Here is an 18,220-nt window from a genome sequence, read left to right on the forward strand (position 1 = left end):
CTGATGGAACCCCAGCCTTTTCAGCTAAATGATGGGGCTTTTAGATAATGGATATTGCCTTGTTTTATTGTTGTCCCCCACCCCCAACCAACAGAAGTTCTGGTCCAGGCCTGACTGATTGGTGAATATGTGAATAATTATAGCATGAAATGAAAGTTTGAAGTGGTGAAACAACTAACGGGCATATTAATATCCAAGGATCACATCTAAGAAGAGGGGAAGGAGATAAGGGAAAGCAATCCTCTCCAAGCAATGATTGCCTGGAATTCCTGGGGGAAAAGTGTTGATTAGCTGTTTAGTCTGGAAATGCCTCGAAAGGGTAGGGTGCCGGCTCAGCATGTTTGAGGTGTTGGATTTTACAGCCATGAGCTATGCTTATGGGTAAACTTAAACATTCTTGTTTTCCACGTTGAATATATTTTTCTTTTTAGCAAGTTTCCCTGCCCACTCCTTGTCTGCTCATCCTTGAGTGTGCTATACTTACTTTGCTGTTCAGAGACTGCCTTGTTCTGTGTATGCTGAATAGAAAAATCTGTTCTGAATTCCTGAGGATGTTTAGGAAGCAGTAAGACACAGGAACTAGAAACCAGATCAGTTTGTCAGTCTTGAATAGAACGAATGTGTTTTGTGGGCACATACTTCAAATATGATGGTATTTCGGCAATTGGTTTTACTGGTATAAGACTTTGTTATATTACAAAATAGTTAAACGTGAGGTTAGAGTCAGAGAACATGTCTGTTCATTATTCATTATAACCATTTACTCATTACCTTATTTCACTGTAATGCATTGGTCTTTTTTAAAAGTAAATGCTTAGCATACTGGTCAGATCAGAAAAAGTTCTTTTTATGTAATTAATTACAGGTTTTTCTCTTAAACCAGAACTAGTGTAGTTATTTTTAATACAACCTATGGTATTTTTTTTTGGGGGGGGATACTTTTTAATTTTTATTTATTTATCTTTGCATGTATGGTATGTATAACTTTGTGTATGTGCACGCACGCACGTGCATGTTTAGGTCAGAGGACAATTTTTACTTCCACCAGGTGGGTCCTGGAGATTGAATTCAGGTCATTAAGCTTGGCAGCATTACCTGCTTAGCTATCTTGCTGAGCCATTTAATAAAAAGAGACTGTTCAATTTATTCTTTGACAATTGTATACATGTTTACAATTTATCTTGAACATTGACGCTCATCACTCCACCTCTCTGGACACCCCCCGTATGTTCTCCTTCTGTATGAATGTTTTCTTTTTTATCTATAGTAACTCACTGAGTCCAGTTAGTACTGTCCATGCACATGGGCTTGGAGTCATCTACTGAAGCATGGTCAACTGCCAGTAGCCTCACACATGGAGAAAATGAGTTCTTCTTTCCCCAGCAGCTATCCATTCCCAGTAGCCCTCAGCTAGGGTCTCCTGTGCTGCTCCCATCCACACTGGAAGTGTTCTCATGCAGGTAACCACTGCTTCTGTGGGTTCATGAGAGCGATGGCCACGCCATGTCCAGGAGACAGCCTGTTACAGCACCGTCCCATCCTCTTCCTCTCTTTTCTGCCCTGCCTTCCACAGTGTTCCCTGAGCCTATGGGGAGGGATTGGGGGTGATATAGATTTCCCCTTTAGGGTTGAGCACTCAGTATTCACTTAATCTCAGATTGACACCAATTATGGTTTCTACCCTTTAATTACTATCTTAAAATGGCAAGTAGGGAGAAAGGCACTTAAAGATTAGTTTTGTGGCTGCCTAAACAAAACCGAACAAGGACGGTAGTTATAAAGACACGGAAGTGAGAAATCTCCTGGGGCCCAAGTGAGAAATACAGGCAACTACGAAATGCAGAGAGAGAGAGAGAGAGAGAGAGAGAGAGAGAGAGAGAGAGAGAGAGAGAGAGAGAGAGAGAGAGAGAGAGAGAGAGAATATCAACAACTAAACAAGGTCATGAACTTGAGAGAGAGAAAGGAGAGAGATTATTATGGGAGGGGCTGGAGGGAGGAGAGGGAAGTGGGAAATGATATAATTATATTTTAATTTCAGAAAACAATAATTTTAAGATTGGTTTGGTGTAGGAGTGCTGTGGGATGGTCTGTATGTCAAATCTGTTGCTCTGATTGGTCAATAAATAAAACACTGATTGGCCAGTGGCTAGGCAGGAAGTATAGGTAGGACTAAGAGAGAGGAGAAAAGAAAGAACAGGAAGGCGAAAGGGAGTCATTGCCAGCCGCCGCCAGGACAAGCAGCATGTAAAGACACCGGTAAGCCACAAGCCACGTGGCAAGGTATAGATTTATGGAAATGGATTAATTTAAGCTATAAGAACAGTTAGCAAGAAGCCTGCCATGGCCATACAGTTTGTAAGTAATATAAGTCTCTGTGTTTACTTGGTTGGGTCTGAGTGGCTGTGGGACTGGCAGGTGACAAAGATTTGTCCTGACTGTGGGCAAGGCCGGAAAACTCTAGCTACATAGGAGGGCACATGCTGTCTTGTATATTTTGTTTGCTGACCTTTCTTGGGTGGTAGAATACTCAAGAAGTTAGGCTTATATAATCAGCAGACTATGAGTTTTAAAAAGATATCACTAGTTAAAGTGAAAATGTGGTACACACATTTTGTGACCACAGTATACAGTTTTTTAGTGTTAATGCAGTGAATTTAATTACACACACATGAAAGTGTCTTGCTAAGAATATGAAACTCAGACTGGTCTAGAACTCTTTATGTACTCAAGGCTGGCCTTGAACTTATAATCTCCCTGTCTTAGCTTTCTTAAGCAATCGCCTTATAGGTATATCTCACATTGCCTCCCTATTTTGGGGGAGAGGGTAGTAGTTTTGTAACTTGTATAAACTATACTTAATACTATCATTTAGATATAGGATTTCAGAGTTGGGAGGAGACAGATCATGGCTCATGGATCCATCCTATTGCTCATTTCACGATTGAGGACACTGACTCAGAGAAGAAATGAAGACATCTGTGTAACTATACACAGCCAGCTGTGAACCAAGCTGGGGCTCAAAAGTATGACTTATAATCCACACTCACCCTACCACTAGAGGATTAGATTTCATCTTTGTTTTCCCCATATTTACCTTTTCTCCATTTAAAAATCTTGAATTCCTACTTTGAGTGACTTTGTTTCCAGTGGAAATCACAATTTATGCTAACCATGTGCCAGAACTGGTCTATGCCAGCGTCCCTAAGGCTCGCACAGCTCAGTGGGTACCTCATTTCTGCCTCTCTCTGTACTAGATCTTTCCACTTGTCTACCTCCAGAATGAAATAGTCAGCTGTCTATCTTTTGAACTTAGTGGTTTCTTTCTATGCTCCTTATTTTGTCAACTTCCTTGGGATATCATTTAAAAATTAATTTAGGCATTAATTGAATTAACAACTAACTTAATATTTCTTTGTTCAATTAATAACATTAATATTTTACATTTTAAGAAGTTACTGTTTGGTGCTTTGCTTGTTTCCTAGTTTGGTTTGGTTGAGTTTTATTTAAGATAACCCGTTATGAAATACTACATTCTTGTTGTGCAGAAGTTAGTGTATGTATACAGCCTTTCAAATTATCTTTTAAATGTACTTTTTCACACCTAAATAAGGAGATATGTATAGAATGAAGCTCCAAACGTAATTCCACAGTAATTTGCCACAGCCTTGGCTTCCTTGGTTGCTAGGTTGTTTTCTTCTATTTGTAAATAGCTTTTTAAATTCAGTGTTGGCTGGCACTATTTTGCCAGCCTGGACATTGACATTGTTCTGCCAGTCAGGTCTTGCAATCTCTTCATTCTCCTTAAAGGAGTCTGTACTCTAGTAGGTTTGGTGTGTGTACCACACAGCCCAAAACGGTGGCATACAAGTACCCATGTTCTTCTTCATGTCAGTAATAGTAGTCCAATTACATAATTTAATATAGTCAGTTGACAGTAAGTGTCAAGGTTATCAAAGGGCCCTTCAAAATAGCTCAGTAGGTATAGGCAATTATCATCAAGCTGAAGACCTGAGTTTAGATTACTAGGACCCACATGGTGGAAGGAGAGAATGGACAAGTTGTCCTCTGACCTCCACATTCATGGTGTGGCACACACACACACACACACACACACACACACACACACACACACACACACACAAATGAGTAAAAATAAAATACAATTTAAAATATTCTCAGATGGGATGGAAGATTGCTCAGTAGTTGCTGCTGTTAGAGAGGATCCACGTTCAGGTCCCAGCACCCACATGACTGCTGTAACTCCAGTTCTAGGGGATCTGATGCCCTCTTCTGGCTTCCATGGTCACCAGCCACATATGTGGTACAGACATACATTCAGGCAAAACACTCATATGTGTATATAAGATAATAATAAATATATCTTAAAATATTATCAAAAGCAAAGAGCTTCATGGACAAATTTTTATCTGAAAAAAACTGAGGACTGTCTTCTGACCATCCTGCTATGTGGTCCTGAATGTCTGACCTGTCAGTGTTTTAAGTATTGATACAGAATAGATTAAATAAAAAAATCCACAGAAGCTATTTTATATTATTACTATGAATAAGCTGTCACACTTTGGTTTTTTATTTTCTTTTTGGGGACAGTACTGCAAAACATGGAGATATTCACTCACCCCCTTGTTTTATCTTCAACAAAGGCTTCTTCCTTAAATATTTGCCATGTTATTAAACTGACTGGCTTTCTCCCTGACCTGTGCATTCTCCTTATGCAGCACCCCTGCTTCATGTTTTCTGGCAGTTTTTCCAGGGATACTTTGTTGTATGTCTCATCTAGATTTTTAGAAAAAGCATGGGGCTCTGTACATCTTGTCCATGTCTGTCACTGGCAAAAGCTGTGTTTGGGCGGAGCCTCCTCCCTGCCCCAGGTGATATACTGTGCTCTGCTTTAGTTTACACGGAATCTGGTTCTTTGATCTCTGGGAATGGACACAAAAGTTCATATAATACATTTTATAGGCAGTTCAGAAACTTGGAATTGCATCCATTTGGACATAATGACTGTCATATGTTCATTCTATTGCTGTAAGTGTGTTCTCAGGCTCACCAAATGATTGGATTCTTGAAAAACTAAATGTAAATTAAAATTTGGCAAAGAAGTGCTGAGTTAAGCTGTCTGGAGACATGCTATACTTTCTGTACTATCTGGTATCATCATCTAGGTCTGGAAGTATAAACCACTAACAACCAAGCGTGATATGTAAAGGATTCAGCTTTCCACTGAGAGTGATAACATATCTCCTGCCATGTCTGTGTTCTCTCAGTCTTTGTTCACTTAGTAAAAGTTTAATTCAGGCTGAGAAGAAGTTTAGTAGATAAAATGCATACACTGGAATTTAACTGCTTTAAATTCTGACTCTGCCTTTTGCCAACTCTGTGCTTTGATGAAATCTTCAGTTTTTCTGTCTTCATTTTGTCATTCAGAAAGTTCAGGTAGTAATGGTGTCCACTTTGCAGTGGTTTGAGGATTAAACAAGTTCAAATCAGTGAGACCTTCTGGGCTGTAAGAACTAGGAAAGTATGCGCAGTTGTGGTTTATTTATGTATGATGGGGAGTGGCTTGCTTGGGTATGTGTCTAGTCCAGCAAAGACTGTTTTGATGGTCAGTGCCTTGTATGTAGCAGACATCATAGTTGGCCCTCGGGAGAAAAGCAGCAAGCAGGCAGACATCCTCTTCCCTCTACTTTTTTCTTTTAGATTTTATTTTCATTTTAAGAATTGTGCACATGTGTGCAGGTGTATTAAATGAGTGCAGGTGCCTGTAGAGGCCAGAGGAGGGTGGCCAGTCCCTCGAGCTGGAGTTAATGTACTTGTGAACTGATGGATGTTAGTGGTAGAAACTGAACTTGGGTCCTCTGCAAGAGCAATATTTGCTCTTAAATGCTGAGTTTGTTTGCTTATTGATTAACTGATCGATTATGCATGTATGTATCCATGTATGTGCATGTATTTGCATGTGCACATGCCTTGGTCTGTATGTGAGATCGTAGGACAGCTTATAGAAGTAAGTGATTTGTTCTGCTGAGCTATCTCACTGGCCCCATACTTCATTATTCTTTTGGACATTATAACACTGTGCTGTACTCCCTGTTCGGGTGGTGTGACTGTATTTTCCTAGTCTCTTAGCAGCTTTGATTAGCATTAAAAATTATTGTATTAGTTGCTTTTCTCAGTGCTGTGATGAAATACCTAACAAGATGCAATTTAAGAAAGGGAGGGATTTATTTTGGTTTACAGTTTAAGGGACCCTGCCCATCCTGGCAGAGAAGGTATGGTGATAGGAGTGAGGCACCAGCTAGTCACAAAACAGGGTGGCGAACAAGAGTTCTTGGTGCACTTTTCCCTTTCTGTTTTTAATAAGGCAGTCATAATGATCATAGTAAAATTACAGAATCATATAATAAGGCAGCACAGAATACTCTGGGTACATTTAACTGGTGCATCTAACTATATTGTATGAAAATATATATTTCATATGTATTTATATGGTTTGGAAATTAATATAGCATGGAAAATTTATTATGAGAAGTGCTAAGATTTACCTCACTAAATAGAAAAATATTTTTGTGTCTGAGGAATTGGGAAGGTGTGTTGTTGGATGGAACCCTGACAAAGACATGGATGAGTGGTAGTGATCAGGGAGAACACTCTTGGAAGAAAGAACAACTTGCAGTGTCACAAGTTTCAGTAGTTGTACTGTTGCAACAAGAAGTGGTGGGCCACAGGCATTTCTCTGCATGAAAGTTAAAGGTGTTAGGACTTCGTGCCCAAGATTAATCCTAAAGGGGTGTCATTTCAGTATTTTAAGCAGAGGAACGATTACGATCACATTTTTATTTTACTTTTTAGGTTTTGTTTTATTTTTAAACATAATTTTATTAATTCTTTGAGAAATTCATACAGTATATTTTGATTATATTCCCCCCCCACAACCTTACCCCTAATTCCTCCCAGATCCTTTCTGCCTCCCTCCTGCCTCAGTTTCCTTTCTCCTTTTAATGACCCATCAAGTTCAATTTGTGCTGCCCACACTAATGAGTGTGGGGCTGTCCACAGCGGCCTCACACTTAGAGAAAACTGGTTTCCCCCGAGAAGTCATCAGCACTCAGTAGTTCCTTTGGTGTGGGAGGAAGCTTGTGAGTCCTTCCTCTGTGCTAGAATGGTACCTGGCCTCCTTTTGTTCAGGCAGCCACAGGTACTGTGAGTTCATGAGTGCAGAACACATTGGTTAGTCTGCTCCTTCCTGACGTTTGGCTCTTACAGACATCTTCATTTTATTTATTTGTTTGTTTGTTCATCTATCTATCTATCTATCTATCTATCTATCTATCTATCTATCTATCTATCTATCTATCTATCTATCTATCTTCAGAACTGGGGACCAAACCTAGGGCCACTCTACCACTGAGCTAAATCCCCAACGTCTCAGTTTATTTTTTTAGTTTCCATTCTTTCTGTAGTAAGTGTACTGATCAGGATGAAATTCAAGCCTGTAGGCATGGTGTAGATTGTAGCATCTATCCAGGCAGTTGAAATAGTGTGAGACTAAACACGGCAGTGGAGTGGCAGAGGATAGGGAGAGGTGATAGAAGAGATGGAAGATAATAGATTGACTTGTGAAATGTGCATCTTAGGGCAAGGGCAGGAGGGCATGTGCATGCTTGTGTGTGTGCTGTCTCCACTCAGGGCTGGATTTCCCAAACATTATAATTCAGTATTTACAATAAACAGCAAACCCTAGCATCACCTTAAGAGTTTTACATTTTCCTTGATGACCTTTCTTCAGACAGGTGACTTGATTGGCTTGTGAGACAGAGCTGACTGACCAGTGCTCCTTAGTTGAGTGGTGAGTGTAGAATGCATACTCTTCTGCTGGCTTCTGTGTGGTGTACCCTGAACATTTGCTGTTCTTAGTTGATTACAGGAATTCTGTCTTTTAAAAAGCTTAACCCTCTCATGAAGCATCCTTTCCATAAATGGTTGAATTAAAATAAATATATGGAGCACATATTTTAGAAGGTATAATGGCACAGTGGTTTTGAATAAATAGGAATTTCCTAACGAAGGCAAGTGTTTCTTGTACTCTACGATTGGTCTTTAGTGCCCTCTCTTGGCTGTTCACTCTAAGGCAACATCTCAGTTTTCTTTATCAAAAGGGGGAACATGAGGGATGATTAGTGGGCAAAAGCACATACTGCTGAGCATGGTGACTGAGTAGGAGAGAACCACCTCCAGCAAGTTGTCCTCTGATACTGTGGTGCCACCCCCCCCCCACACACACAAAATTATGGTGACAGGTGATGATGAGAACGTTAAAGTATGCTTGCGAGGCCTCAAGGTTCACTGGCAATATTGAGAAATATCTTGACCATCTTTGTATGATATTATGGACTGTTTTCAGAGAGTGGACTTGTAGAGAAGCAGCCTGGGTCAGGATGGTGTTTGAGCACTTTTCAGGCAGCAAAGTCTCACAATGCAGGCATCCCAGCGGGCAAAAGCAGCTGCTACCTTGATGGTCATGCAGATATCACTTGCTTATTATAGGATGTGGGAACCCACACAGTCAGGAACATCATCCCCAGAAGCACAGTAGCAATTAAGCATGATAGGCATCTTCACAATGATGTGTGTGTGTGTGTGTGTGTGTGTGTGTGTGTGTGTGTGTGTCTGGTGCATGTGCACCCACACTTAATTTTTCTTTCTATAAGCCACAAAGAAGCTATCTCTGGGTTCTATCCTCCAGGAAAAAAGGGGTAAGATGTTTTGAATAAGTAGGACGCCAAGTCTGAATATTTTAGTAAGCAAGTGCACCTGGCACTAATTTGTGTTCTAAAGGAGACTATGTTCCATGTAAATAAGTATTCACATGACTTTGCTGTAATAAGTGAAATTCATTATCTTTCCATAGCAGAACTATTTTCATTCTTTCTTAATGAATCTTCCTCATTATATAATGATAATTTTTCTAAGAATTGTTTCTGTCAGCTTCCATTAGAAGATGCTCATTCACCTCTTCAAGTTTCTGATACAGTGTTATGTGAAATGGTATCAAGTATCCACAATGCACTTAGAAAAGTCATTTACTTTTGGTATATTCTACTGTTAGAGTCTTTCCAATAATGTTTAGTGATCATTAATAGGAAGCAATGCCGGCTTCCTCCTGTGCATTTCATGTAGTTTCCCTCCCCTCCCAATAAGAAAGCCTTGTTGACAAAAACTGACTTCCTAAATGAAGGACATAATTGTATAGCTTATTTATTAGTGTGTCAAACTTAAAATGTAATGGTTTCATATTTCAAAATGAAAGCACGTTGTGATTCATGGTTGCTGGTAACAAGGTTGGACAACTCTTCCATATTGCTGCTCTGATTACCTGTGGATACACATCGGGTTTTTTGAGTACCTCTGCTCTCTTCCTATACAATAGCTCCCTCTACTTGAAATTATCAGTGTTAATATAGTTTAACACTACATACCTTATTAGTAAATCCCTTGGTTTTGGTTTGTTTCTTTATTTTAGTTCTCTTGCTGAATATGTGCTGTTAAATATTAGATTATGTCAAGGGTCTGGTCACTTGGGAGACAGACAAGGTCAATTGAGAAAAAAAAAAGCAAGAATTGTATTTGAAAGCATTCTTCAAAGATTTAGCTATTTAACCTTTGTTGATATCAATATGTATACTTTGTTACAATTCTGTGCAGTCCTTTAAAAAGGATGTTGCCGTCTACAGCGCTAAGGTGTGGAAAACAGAACCAGAAATCTCCAAAAGAGCCACCAGCACTTCTCACAGATACAGCCTGCATTCTGACAAATTTTTCTTTGTTAATTTAGTCTTACAGTTGTGCGACAAGCAGTTCCTTCCCTCCCCACCCCACTCCCCCACCCCCCGCTTCTCTCAGGAAGAATTCAATAGAAGCAGCAACAGTAGAACCCTGTTCTGATACCATGGCCTATGTAGAATGATACCTGCAAGACGAAACAGCAGGAGCAAATATGCTGTAGCTCGTTAATGAAGAAGGCTTGGCAACAATGCCACATCACATACCCACACCAGCAATACCAACAGAGCTCTACTGGAGCACAGGATAGCAGCAGCAGGGTTGCAGTCCACCATTTAGAGTTCTTCCTGACAGTTACCATGATGCAGAGGAAACAGCAGAGCTTGGTGGTCAGGAGTAAGGACTGCCCAGCTGAAGTCTGGCTCTACCCTAACAGCGGCTAATGGTGTCCAGTTTCCTTAATTTTCTCATATCACTTTCTGTCATCTGTCAAATACAGACAGTAAGCATGGTATGGTGGCTCACCTGAGGCAGGAGGATTACTTTGAGTTCCAGATTAGTTCTACAGAGTGGTATTCCTCAAGCAGATGCATTGATATGTCTACAATTTTCCGTGCTCAAATAAAATAATACAGTGCTCTCCCACTGGATGAGAAATCTTCATATTGGCTTGTTCATAAATTCCCTTTATCTGTATTGGAATCAGTCTGATCAGGCCACCAAATTGTCATAATTTTGATTATTTTTAAAACATGTACTCTAAGCACATCCATGTATGTGTGTTGCTGGTGTGTTGAAGCTACTTTCATGCCAGGCAAGCTCTTTACCACTGAAGATTTATTCATGTTTGTGTGTGTGGGATGTTATATGAGTATATGTGTAGGTAAGATGTATGCACCTATGCACAATTCAGAGACTAGAAGAGGATGCCAGGTGCCTTCCTCGGTCATTCCTGTCTATCTTTGAGGCAGGGCCTTTCTTTGATTCTTGGGCTACTCTTTTATCCAATAGGCTAGAAGCCAGAAAATCCCAGCAATTCTCCTGTATCTGCCCCATTTGGAGTTAGGGTTATAGGTATTTACAGCAACATCAAACTTACTATGTAAGTACCGGAATTGAAACCCTGTTTACTGTGATTTTGGAGTAAGTGTTTTTAGCTGCTGACTCATCTCTCCAGCTCCTAAATTCCTAAATACACTTTAAAAATGATCTCTCTCTCTCTCTCTTCTTTTGAGCTTAAGTGGTTTCCTCGAAGGATGCTGTATTTGCTCAGCTGATTGATGGAGTGTTGTTTCCCACCTTATACTCCTCTTAGAGCCTACATAGGGACCAAAGGGAGTCATGGCCATGTTTTTGTTCCACAATATAATTATGGCTTGAAAGTGTCAGAATCTTGGCCTAACTCTTCTCAGATCTCTTGTAGTCAGTCACCAAATGTTTAAAGGACAAATTTACATGTATTGAGTACTCAGTCATGCAGGTGAAACGGTTAAGTTTATATCTTCACCTTGATATAAGCTGATATTGTAATATATAGAGAGTGATGTTTTCATTGATTTAAACCTCTATGGAGTGTCAACAGAGTGCTGGCCATATTGGATAAACAAATCAGCTTTGTTAAAGATAAGCTTTCTTCAGCCTGCATAGTTATTTTCAGGAATCTGACCTTCTTTCATTTAATTTGTAGGACCCCCTGGATCCCACAAGGTCGGTGATTGTGATTCGCTCCTTGGTAGCAGATGGTGTAGCAGAAAGAAGTGGAGAACTTTTACCTGGAGATCGCCTAGTCTCGGTCAATGAGTTCTCTCTGGACAATGCCACACTCGCTGAGGCTGTCGAAGTGTTGAAGGCTGTGCCCCCCGGTGCTGTGCACCTTGGCATCTGTAAGCCTTTGGTGGTAAGTTCTGAACTCAGTCAATATAGGAAGTGATAACAGCGCAGTAGTTAGCAACATGAATTTTGAAGACAAATATGCCTCACCTGTAAGGCTTAAATTGTATTAATAAAGGAAATAAAACTAGTACAGTAAAGATCATGGCCCTGGGGAAACAAATACATCTGGACATGAAATCTGTTCCCCATTGCTTCCCATGTGTTTGACCCTATGCAAGTTTCTTTTCTTTCTTTTTATTTATTTTTTTAAGATTTATTATTTATTAATTTATTTAGAAGAGGGTGTCAGATCTCACTACAGATGGTTGTTGATTTATTTATTTGGAAGAGGGCGCTAGATCTCATTATAGATGGTTGTAAGCCACCATGTGGATGCTGGGAACTGAACTCAGGACCTCTGGAAGAGCAGCCAGTGCTCTTAACCTCTGAGCCATCTGTCCAGCCCCCTTTCTTTTTCTTCCTTCCTTCCTTCCTTCCTTCCTTCCTTCCTTCCTTCCTTCCTTCCTTCCTTCCTTCCTTCCTTCCTTCCTTCCTTCCTCCCTCCCTCCCTCCCTCCCTCCCTCCCTCCCTCCCTCCCTCCCTCCCTTTCTTTCTTAACTCCGATTTATTTTATTTAAGTGTATATAGGGTTTTGCCTATGAGTGCAGTGCCCAAAGAGGCCAGAAGAGGGCATCAGAATCCCTGGAGCTGTAGTTAGAGGTGCTTGTAAACCACCCTATGTGGGCTCTGAGAATCAGACTCCGTTGTTCTGAAAGAGCAGTAAGCAGCAAGCAAGTTTTTTAATGTCCTTGACTTACAACATCAGAGCAAGTTTCAGGAATAAAGGCCACGTCATCAGATGTGACATACTGAGTGATTGCTCACTACTGGCGTTTCTAGCCTTGGTTCTGCCACTTGTACTACCATACAGCTTTCCAAAACAGACTCCCAAGTTCTATTCATATTTCTTATATGTAAATTAAATACTTTTGTATTTTAATTTTAGAGCAGTTGTTTTTAACCTTCCCAGTGCTGTGGCCATGTAACACAATTCCTTATGTTATGGTGACCCCTAGCCATAAATTACTTTTGCAACTTCACAACTGTAATTTTGCTATAGTTATGAATCATAATGTAAATATCTGATATGCAGGATATCTGATATGTGACCTCTGTGAAAGAGTCATTTAACCCTAAAGGGATCACAACCCACAGGTTAGGAACTGCTACTTTAGAATGTTAGGTCACAGTGAGCTGAAATTCATGAACCATAGTATTTTTGTCCATGTGGGAATGGCATTTTTCGACGTCCCTGTCCTCGTCTGTCATCAGCATGTCTAGTGGCCCTAGTGCTGACAACTGTTGTGGAGTCAAGCTGACTTGAGGTCGTCTTACGGTTTGATGTACTATGTCCTATGACTGTTCTTGACTGTTGCTTCATTAAAACTATGTTGTTGAGGTTCTCAGTGTAAAACAAATACTGGATTATTTTCATCTAGTTTTAAATGAGCATTTATTATGTACATCACTACATATTTTAAGCCTATCACATATATTAATTAATGTTATCTTCAAAGCAAGGTTAAGAGTCCCCCTCTTGTCATTCTCGTTACAAATGAGCCAATGGAGACACAGAGTTTTATCCAGAGTTTTATAATTAGTGAGGGGTGGGGGTCAAAATATGAGCTTGATTGAACAGTTTCAAGCCCTGTACCCTTTGTTCGCCACACTACTGTGTAATCCCGCTTTATTATGATGTCCTGTTCAGTTTGTGTGCGTGGATCCCAACAGTCATTTGGTTCTGGTAAGTTATCAGAATGAGTTTCAGGAAGCCCATTTTTAGCTTTGCCCTGAATAACCCAGTGAGTTTCAGACCTAAAGGATCAAAAGCCTCATCAGTGTCCAGTGGGAGATGTTTATTTAGATGGAGACCCAAGTCCTTCACAGTCTCCCTCCCAGTTGCTCACCTATGTGGTTCTGATGTAGTTTTTCATTTCACAAACGGTGATAAAGTAGACCAGTTTTATTCTATCAATCTTTTATAAAAATGTTTAATGCAATGAACATCAAGAAGTAAAGTCTTTTCTTGACTCTAAAATTCTTTTAATATGTGAAATATATTAGCATGCTACATGATAGTAGTTCGGACACCTCACTGGCTCGTGTGTGTGTGTGTGTGTGTGTGTGTGTGTGTGTGTGTGTGTGTGTGTGTGTGGTGAACAGTGTACTGCACTAAGTGTTTTTGCATTAGGAACCCACTGTGTGGCCTTTGGAGTGCTTTTTACATTTCTTTGGGATTGATTCCAGGGCCCTCCCATGCTAGACACATACCCATCTTTACCTCTTTTTATTCTGTAGAAGTACTCACCAGATGTCTGAATATAACACTCACCAGTTACTTTAAATCGTTGAAAAGTAAGTCTAGTATATGGCTAACCAGGTTCTTGACTTTTTCAGATGTGAAATGTACTGCCATAGGCAACAGATGGTAAGATGAAGTACTCAGTGTAGTTTTGTATCAATTAAGGAGGGAAAACATTCATATTTGTATGAGCTTCATCTTTTTTTGTGGCAAGTATTTTGTCTGTATTTTCTCTAATAATTATTTGCTAGATTATCATGGCTGCATGGGAAAATCTTGAACCACGTGTGCCCTGTAGGACGGAAGCAGCCTAACCTTCCCTTTGAGCAGTTTTAGGAAGTCTGAGCAGTGTGACCCACAGAGGACACTTGCTGTGCTGCTTCCTGCTGAGGGAGGGCTGTAGACGGACCCTAGAGCACGGCCCAGAGGGTTTGGAGCCTCACTGAGAGCTGGAACTTGGCTCACAGTTCTTCCTCAGAGTCTGAGGCTGCTAGGGTAGTTAGGGGTGGGAGGCCAAGATAAGGGAAAGTGACTGGGATGGTGGAGTACTCTGAATAAAGAGGGCAGGGTGGTGTATGCCTGTGTGGAGGCAGGAAAAATATAGGTAAGAAGAACCTAAGTCAGGCTGGAGCAGAAAGACTATAGATATGTAACAGAGCAGAATTACTTCTGTAGTATTAAGCCATATAATAGCTATCCTAATAGAACTACAATGATATATTTTCATCTTATCAATGATAGCAATTTATATTTTCCTCTGCAAACTTACCTCAAACATACTGGATTCAAAAAACAATGAATTGGCTTTAAAAACTTCACTGTGTCTTTAGCTCTAGGCAGACCACACTGGCCCTTGGCTGTAGAGCTATGGCTTACTCTGTGGTTCTAAGGCTATGCACCATGAGCCTTTCCCCCCAACCACCCACCTTGCTGAGCTGTAAAATAGGGGTTACATGGTGTGGTAATTGAGAACACAGGTTCTGGAGTCAGATTCTGGACATGTAACTATTGACTGACTAGTACTGATTGAGCCCTTTCCTCGTCAATAAGGCACCCTCTTCTTAATGCCTGTTAATGACTATCTCGGGAATGTTAAAATATGTAAGCCTATGCTTGGCGCAGAGATCACATCATAGCTATATCTGCAAGGCCTTTTTCTGGGTGACTGGTTTTTCTTTAAAGAATACTTAAAGTTGATCAGTTCTGGCCTAAGGTTCATTTTCTTTCCGTTGTGGGTGAAAGTTTGCTTTGTTCACATTTGCATAGACTTTGTTGAGGATTGCACTGGAGGAGAACTATCGAAGTTGAAACTGAAGGATTTTCTTCATCATAAATTGGTTTTTATTTTCAGGAAGATGAGAAGGAAGAAAGTTGTTTTATTTTACATTCAAGCAACAATGAAGACAACAGTGAGCCTTCAGAAACTGTTCATGACATACATTCATCTTTAATCCTTGAGGCACCCAAGGTATTTGATAAAATTATTTGCCTTTGAATGACTTTTTTGGTAAGTTAAAGTTACTATAAAGACACAAGCTTGTCCCCACTCACTCAGCTTAACAGTTACAAATCAGATACGACCCCCACCTCTGTAATCACAGGTATATCCTACCAGCCTCCTACTCTTTAATTAGTATTTTTTAAATTAAATGTTTTCATTTAGTCTTACAGTGTCTCTTTAAATGACAGAAGATGTGGACATTTTCTAAAGATGAACACTGTAAATAGCTCAGTTCCGGCACTTGCCACCACGCCGGACAGGAGCTCAGTCCTGGAACCTACGAGGTGGGAGGAGAAGGCCACTCCACAGGTGATCCTCTGACCTCCACACATGTGCAGAGCACACACCTCCCTCCACCCCAAATTAATCAATCAATGTAAGCATATGTTTAAAGAACAAACCTTTCTAAGCACTAATATAAACCTCAAATTTGGGAGAAAGAATATATCACTGAAAACAGACATCATGTAAAATTCTATGGAAAATGGAGCAATTTCATAATTAAATACTCTCCAAAGAAGACTGTCTATTCAAACCCCTTTGATACTGTAATCATAGACAGTATATATTGAGCTTTCCTTCTATCCCTAAAGTCTATATATTCTTTGTTTTGCTTGATAACAATTGTTTAGTAACATTCTGACATATGTACAGTGTCTCAGACTGATAGGCATTCCCATAATATCCATCACACTTTAAAAAGTTTAGACACTTTGTGTTAAAATTTTATAATTGCAATATTTTCAAATATATCCTCTGAGTCTGACTGTTTTGAATCACTTTGCTGTATTGGTTCACTATTTCAATGTGAGTTATAAGAAGGAGGCAGGGGGGCCGTTGATTGTAGGAATTTACACGAGGTAGTGCTTACTGGATGGGGCTTACAATAGGAATGAGTGTTGGTCTACAGGGGATTAGGCCTCTACTCAAGAGCTGCAGGCTCCCCAGAGTTAGGGCAGCGGCTCAGCGAAACTACACTGTGTTCCTTCTTCCTTAGCATCTTCTCAGTGCAGGTAAACATCTTGTTTCTGTTATAAGGGTAATTGAAAGTAAATTATACTCCAAATACTTGAGGGATATAGCTATGTCTTTAATTTATGAAGGTTATTATTATTATTATTAATATTAATATTATTATTATTTTGTTTTGTTTTTTAAAGACTAGAGGTATAGCTTAGCACTAGAATGTTGCCTGGCATGTGCAAGGCCTTAGGTTCAATCCCCAACCCTACAAAAAAATAAAAGAGAAAGTGATTTGAACATTCAGATAGCCTTGACTTCTTTTTAGTTACTCAGGCTTGACCACACTGAGCTTTTCAGACTTTACCGTCTTAAGTATGAAATGACTTTGCATTTATGAACTACATTTTGTGTTAGGGACGAGTTGATATTTGGTGCAGCATTTTAACCATGGTGATGGAGAATTGTCGGGTAGTTATTATATGATGGAGCTTTCAGTTCACCTTGGCAATGGCAGGCTTCCACCTCTTTACTCCATGTCCAATTTCTGGGCTGTGCAGAATGAGCTGCAGCTTCTTGTTGTTTGGTGACACAGAAGCGCAGCTGATTCTGATCATGTGTTGACTAAGGCAGTGCACTGCAGTTAGATGGGCACTTTATCAGGTTGAGGTGTAAAGTGCAGATTTAAGACAAGTAGAACTTAACATTTTTTAAAAACTTCTATTTTACAGGAATTTAGAGATGAGCCGTATCTTGAAGAACTTGTGGATGAACCATTTCTAGATTTGGGAAAGTCTTTGCAGTTCCAACAAAAAGAAATTGATACTAGCTCAGAAGCCTGGGAAATGCATGAATTTCTGAGCCCTCCCCTGGAGGGAGGGGGTGAGGAAAGAGAGATGCTTGTTGATGAGGAATATGAACTCTATCAAGATCACCTCCGGGCCATGGAGTTACACCCACCACCGTGCATTCAGGAGGCCACCCATGCAGCTCCTAGGCAGGACCTCCAGGTTGGCACACAGTGGCTGCCTGCTAACCTCTCAGGAGGCGATGATGCAGAGTCCATGAGGAGTGTGTATTCCCAGGAGATGCAGGAGTATAGCTACAGCACCGCAGACATGGTACGGCTTTGCTACACAGCCTCTGTCTCCTCCCCGCTCTGGCCTTCCCTCGCTCATGTTACTCCCACAGACAAAGCAGAAACGAGATGGGCTTTTCGCAGTTAGGATGGCTTACATGATGCATTGCCAGGAGCATGGTTGTGCACGTGAAGTCATCCTTTTCATGTCACACTACTTCTCTGGCATCTGGGAGCTGTGGTTACCTTGCTGGTTGAGTGGTTTTTTCACTATGCTTTGTGTGTGTGATATTTTTCTTCTAATTTCTCAGTTCAATAAAGAGTCCTTTTAATCATTAAGATTTTTCTTTTAAATTCCCTTAGGGAAATGTGGTTGTGTGTTTCTTACGTAGTATGTATGTCAGGGCAAATGAAGGCAAAATTTACACGAAGTGTATTATGCTTATATCTTTGCTGTTCCCAGCATTCTCCCTGCTTATATGTGATGCTTCAGCTGTATGTGCCAGAGAGATTTGAGATTTGAGCCTATGTATAACTTAGCAGGAAGCATTACCTTTTAATAGGTTTATCCTTACTATTAAATTACCAGTAAACTTGATTTTTAAAATTATAGTTAGTTAGTTGCCTGTTGAATTTTTTAATGTTT

At 40.2% G+C, this 18,220-nt stretch overlaps 1 protein-coding gene across 15 annotated transcripts in view; it reads left to right on the forward strand.

Annotated features, from left to right (window-relative positions):
* Positions 1-18,220, forward strand: part of Patj (PATJ crumbs cell polarity complex component) — a 330,512-nt gene that overhangs the window by 84,097 nt on the left and 228,195 nt on the right. For all 15 annotated transcript variants that reach the window (XM_076564536.1, XM_042271444.2, XM_076564541.1 and 12 more), the window contains 3 exons: positions 11,489-11,698; positions 15,387-15,503; positions 17,228-17,617. In XM_076564536.1, the coding sequence (XP_076420651.1) occupies positions 11,489-11,698; positions 15,387-15,503; positions 17,228-17,617 (717 nt within the window). The remainder of the gene's footprint in view (positions 1-11,488; positions 11,699-15,386; positions 15,504-17,227; positions 17,618-18,220) is intronic.

The sequence above is a fragment of the Peromyscus maniculatus genome, chromosome 2, assembly GCF_049852395.1.
Source record: "Peromyscus maniculatus bairdii isolate BWxNUB_F1_BW_parent chromosome 2, HU_Pman_BW_mat_3.1, whole genome shotgun sequence".
NCBI lineage: Eukaryota > Metazoa > Chordata > Mammalia > Rodentia > Cricetidae > Peromyscus > Peromyscus maniculatus.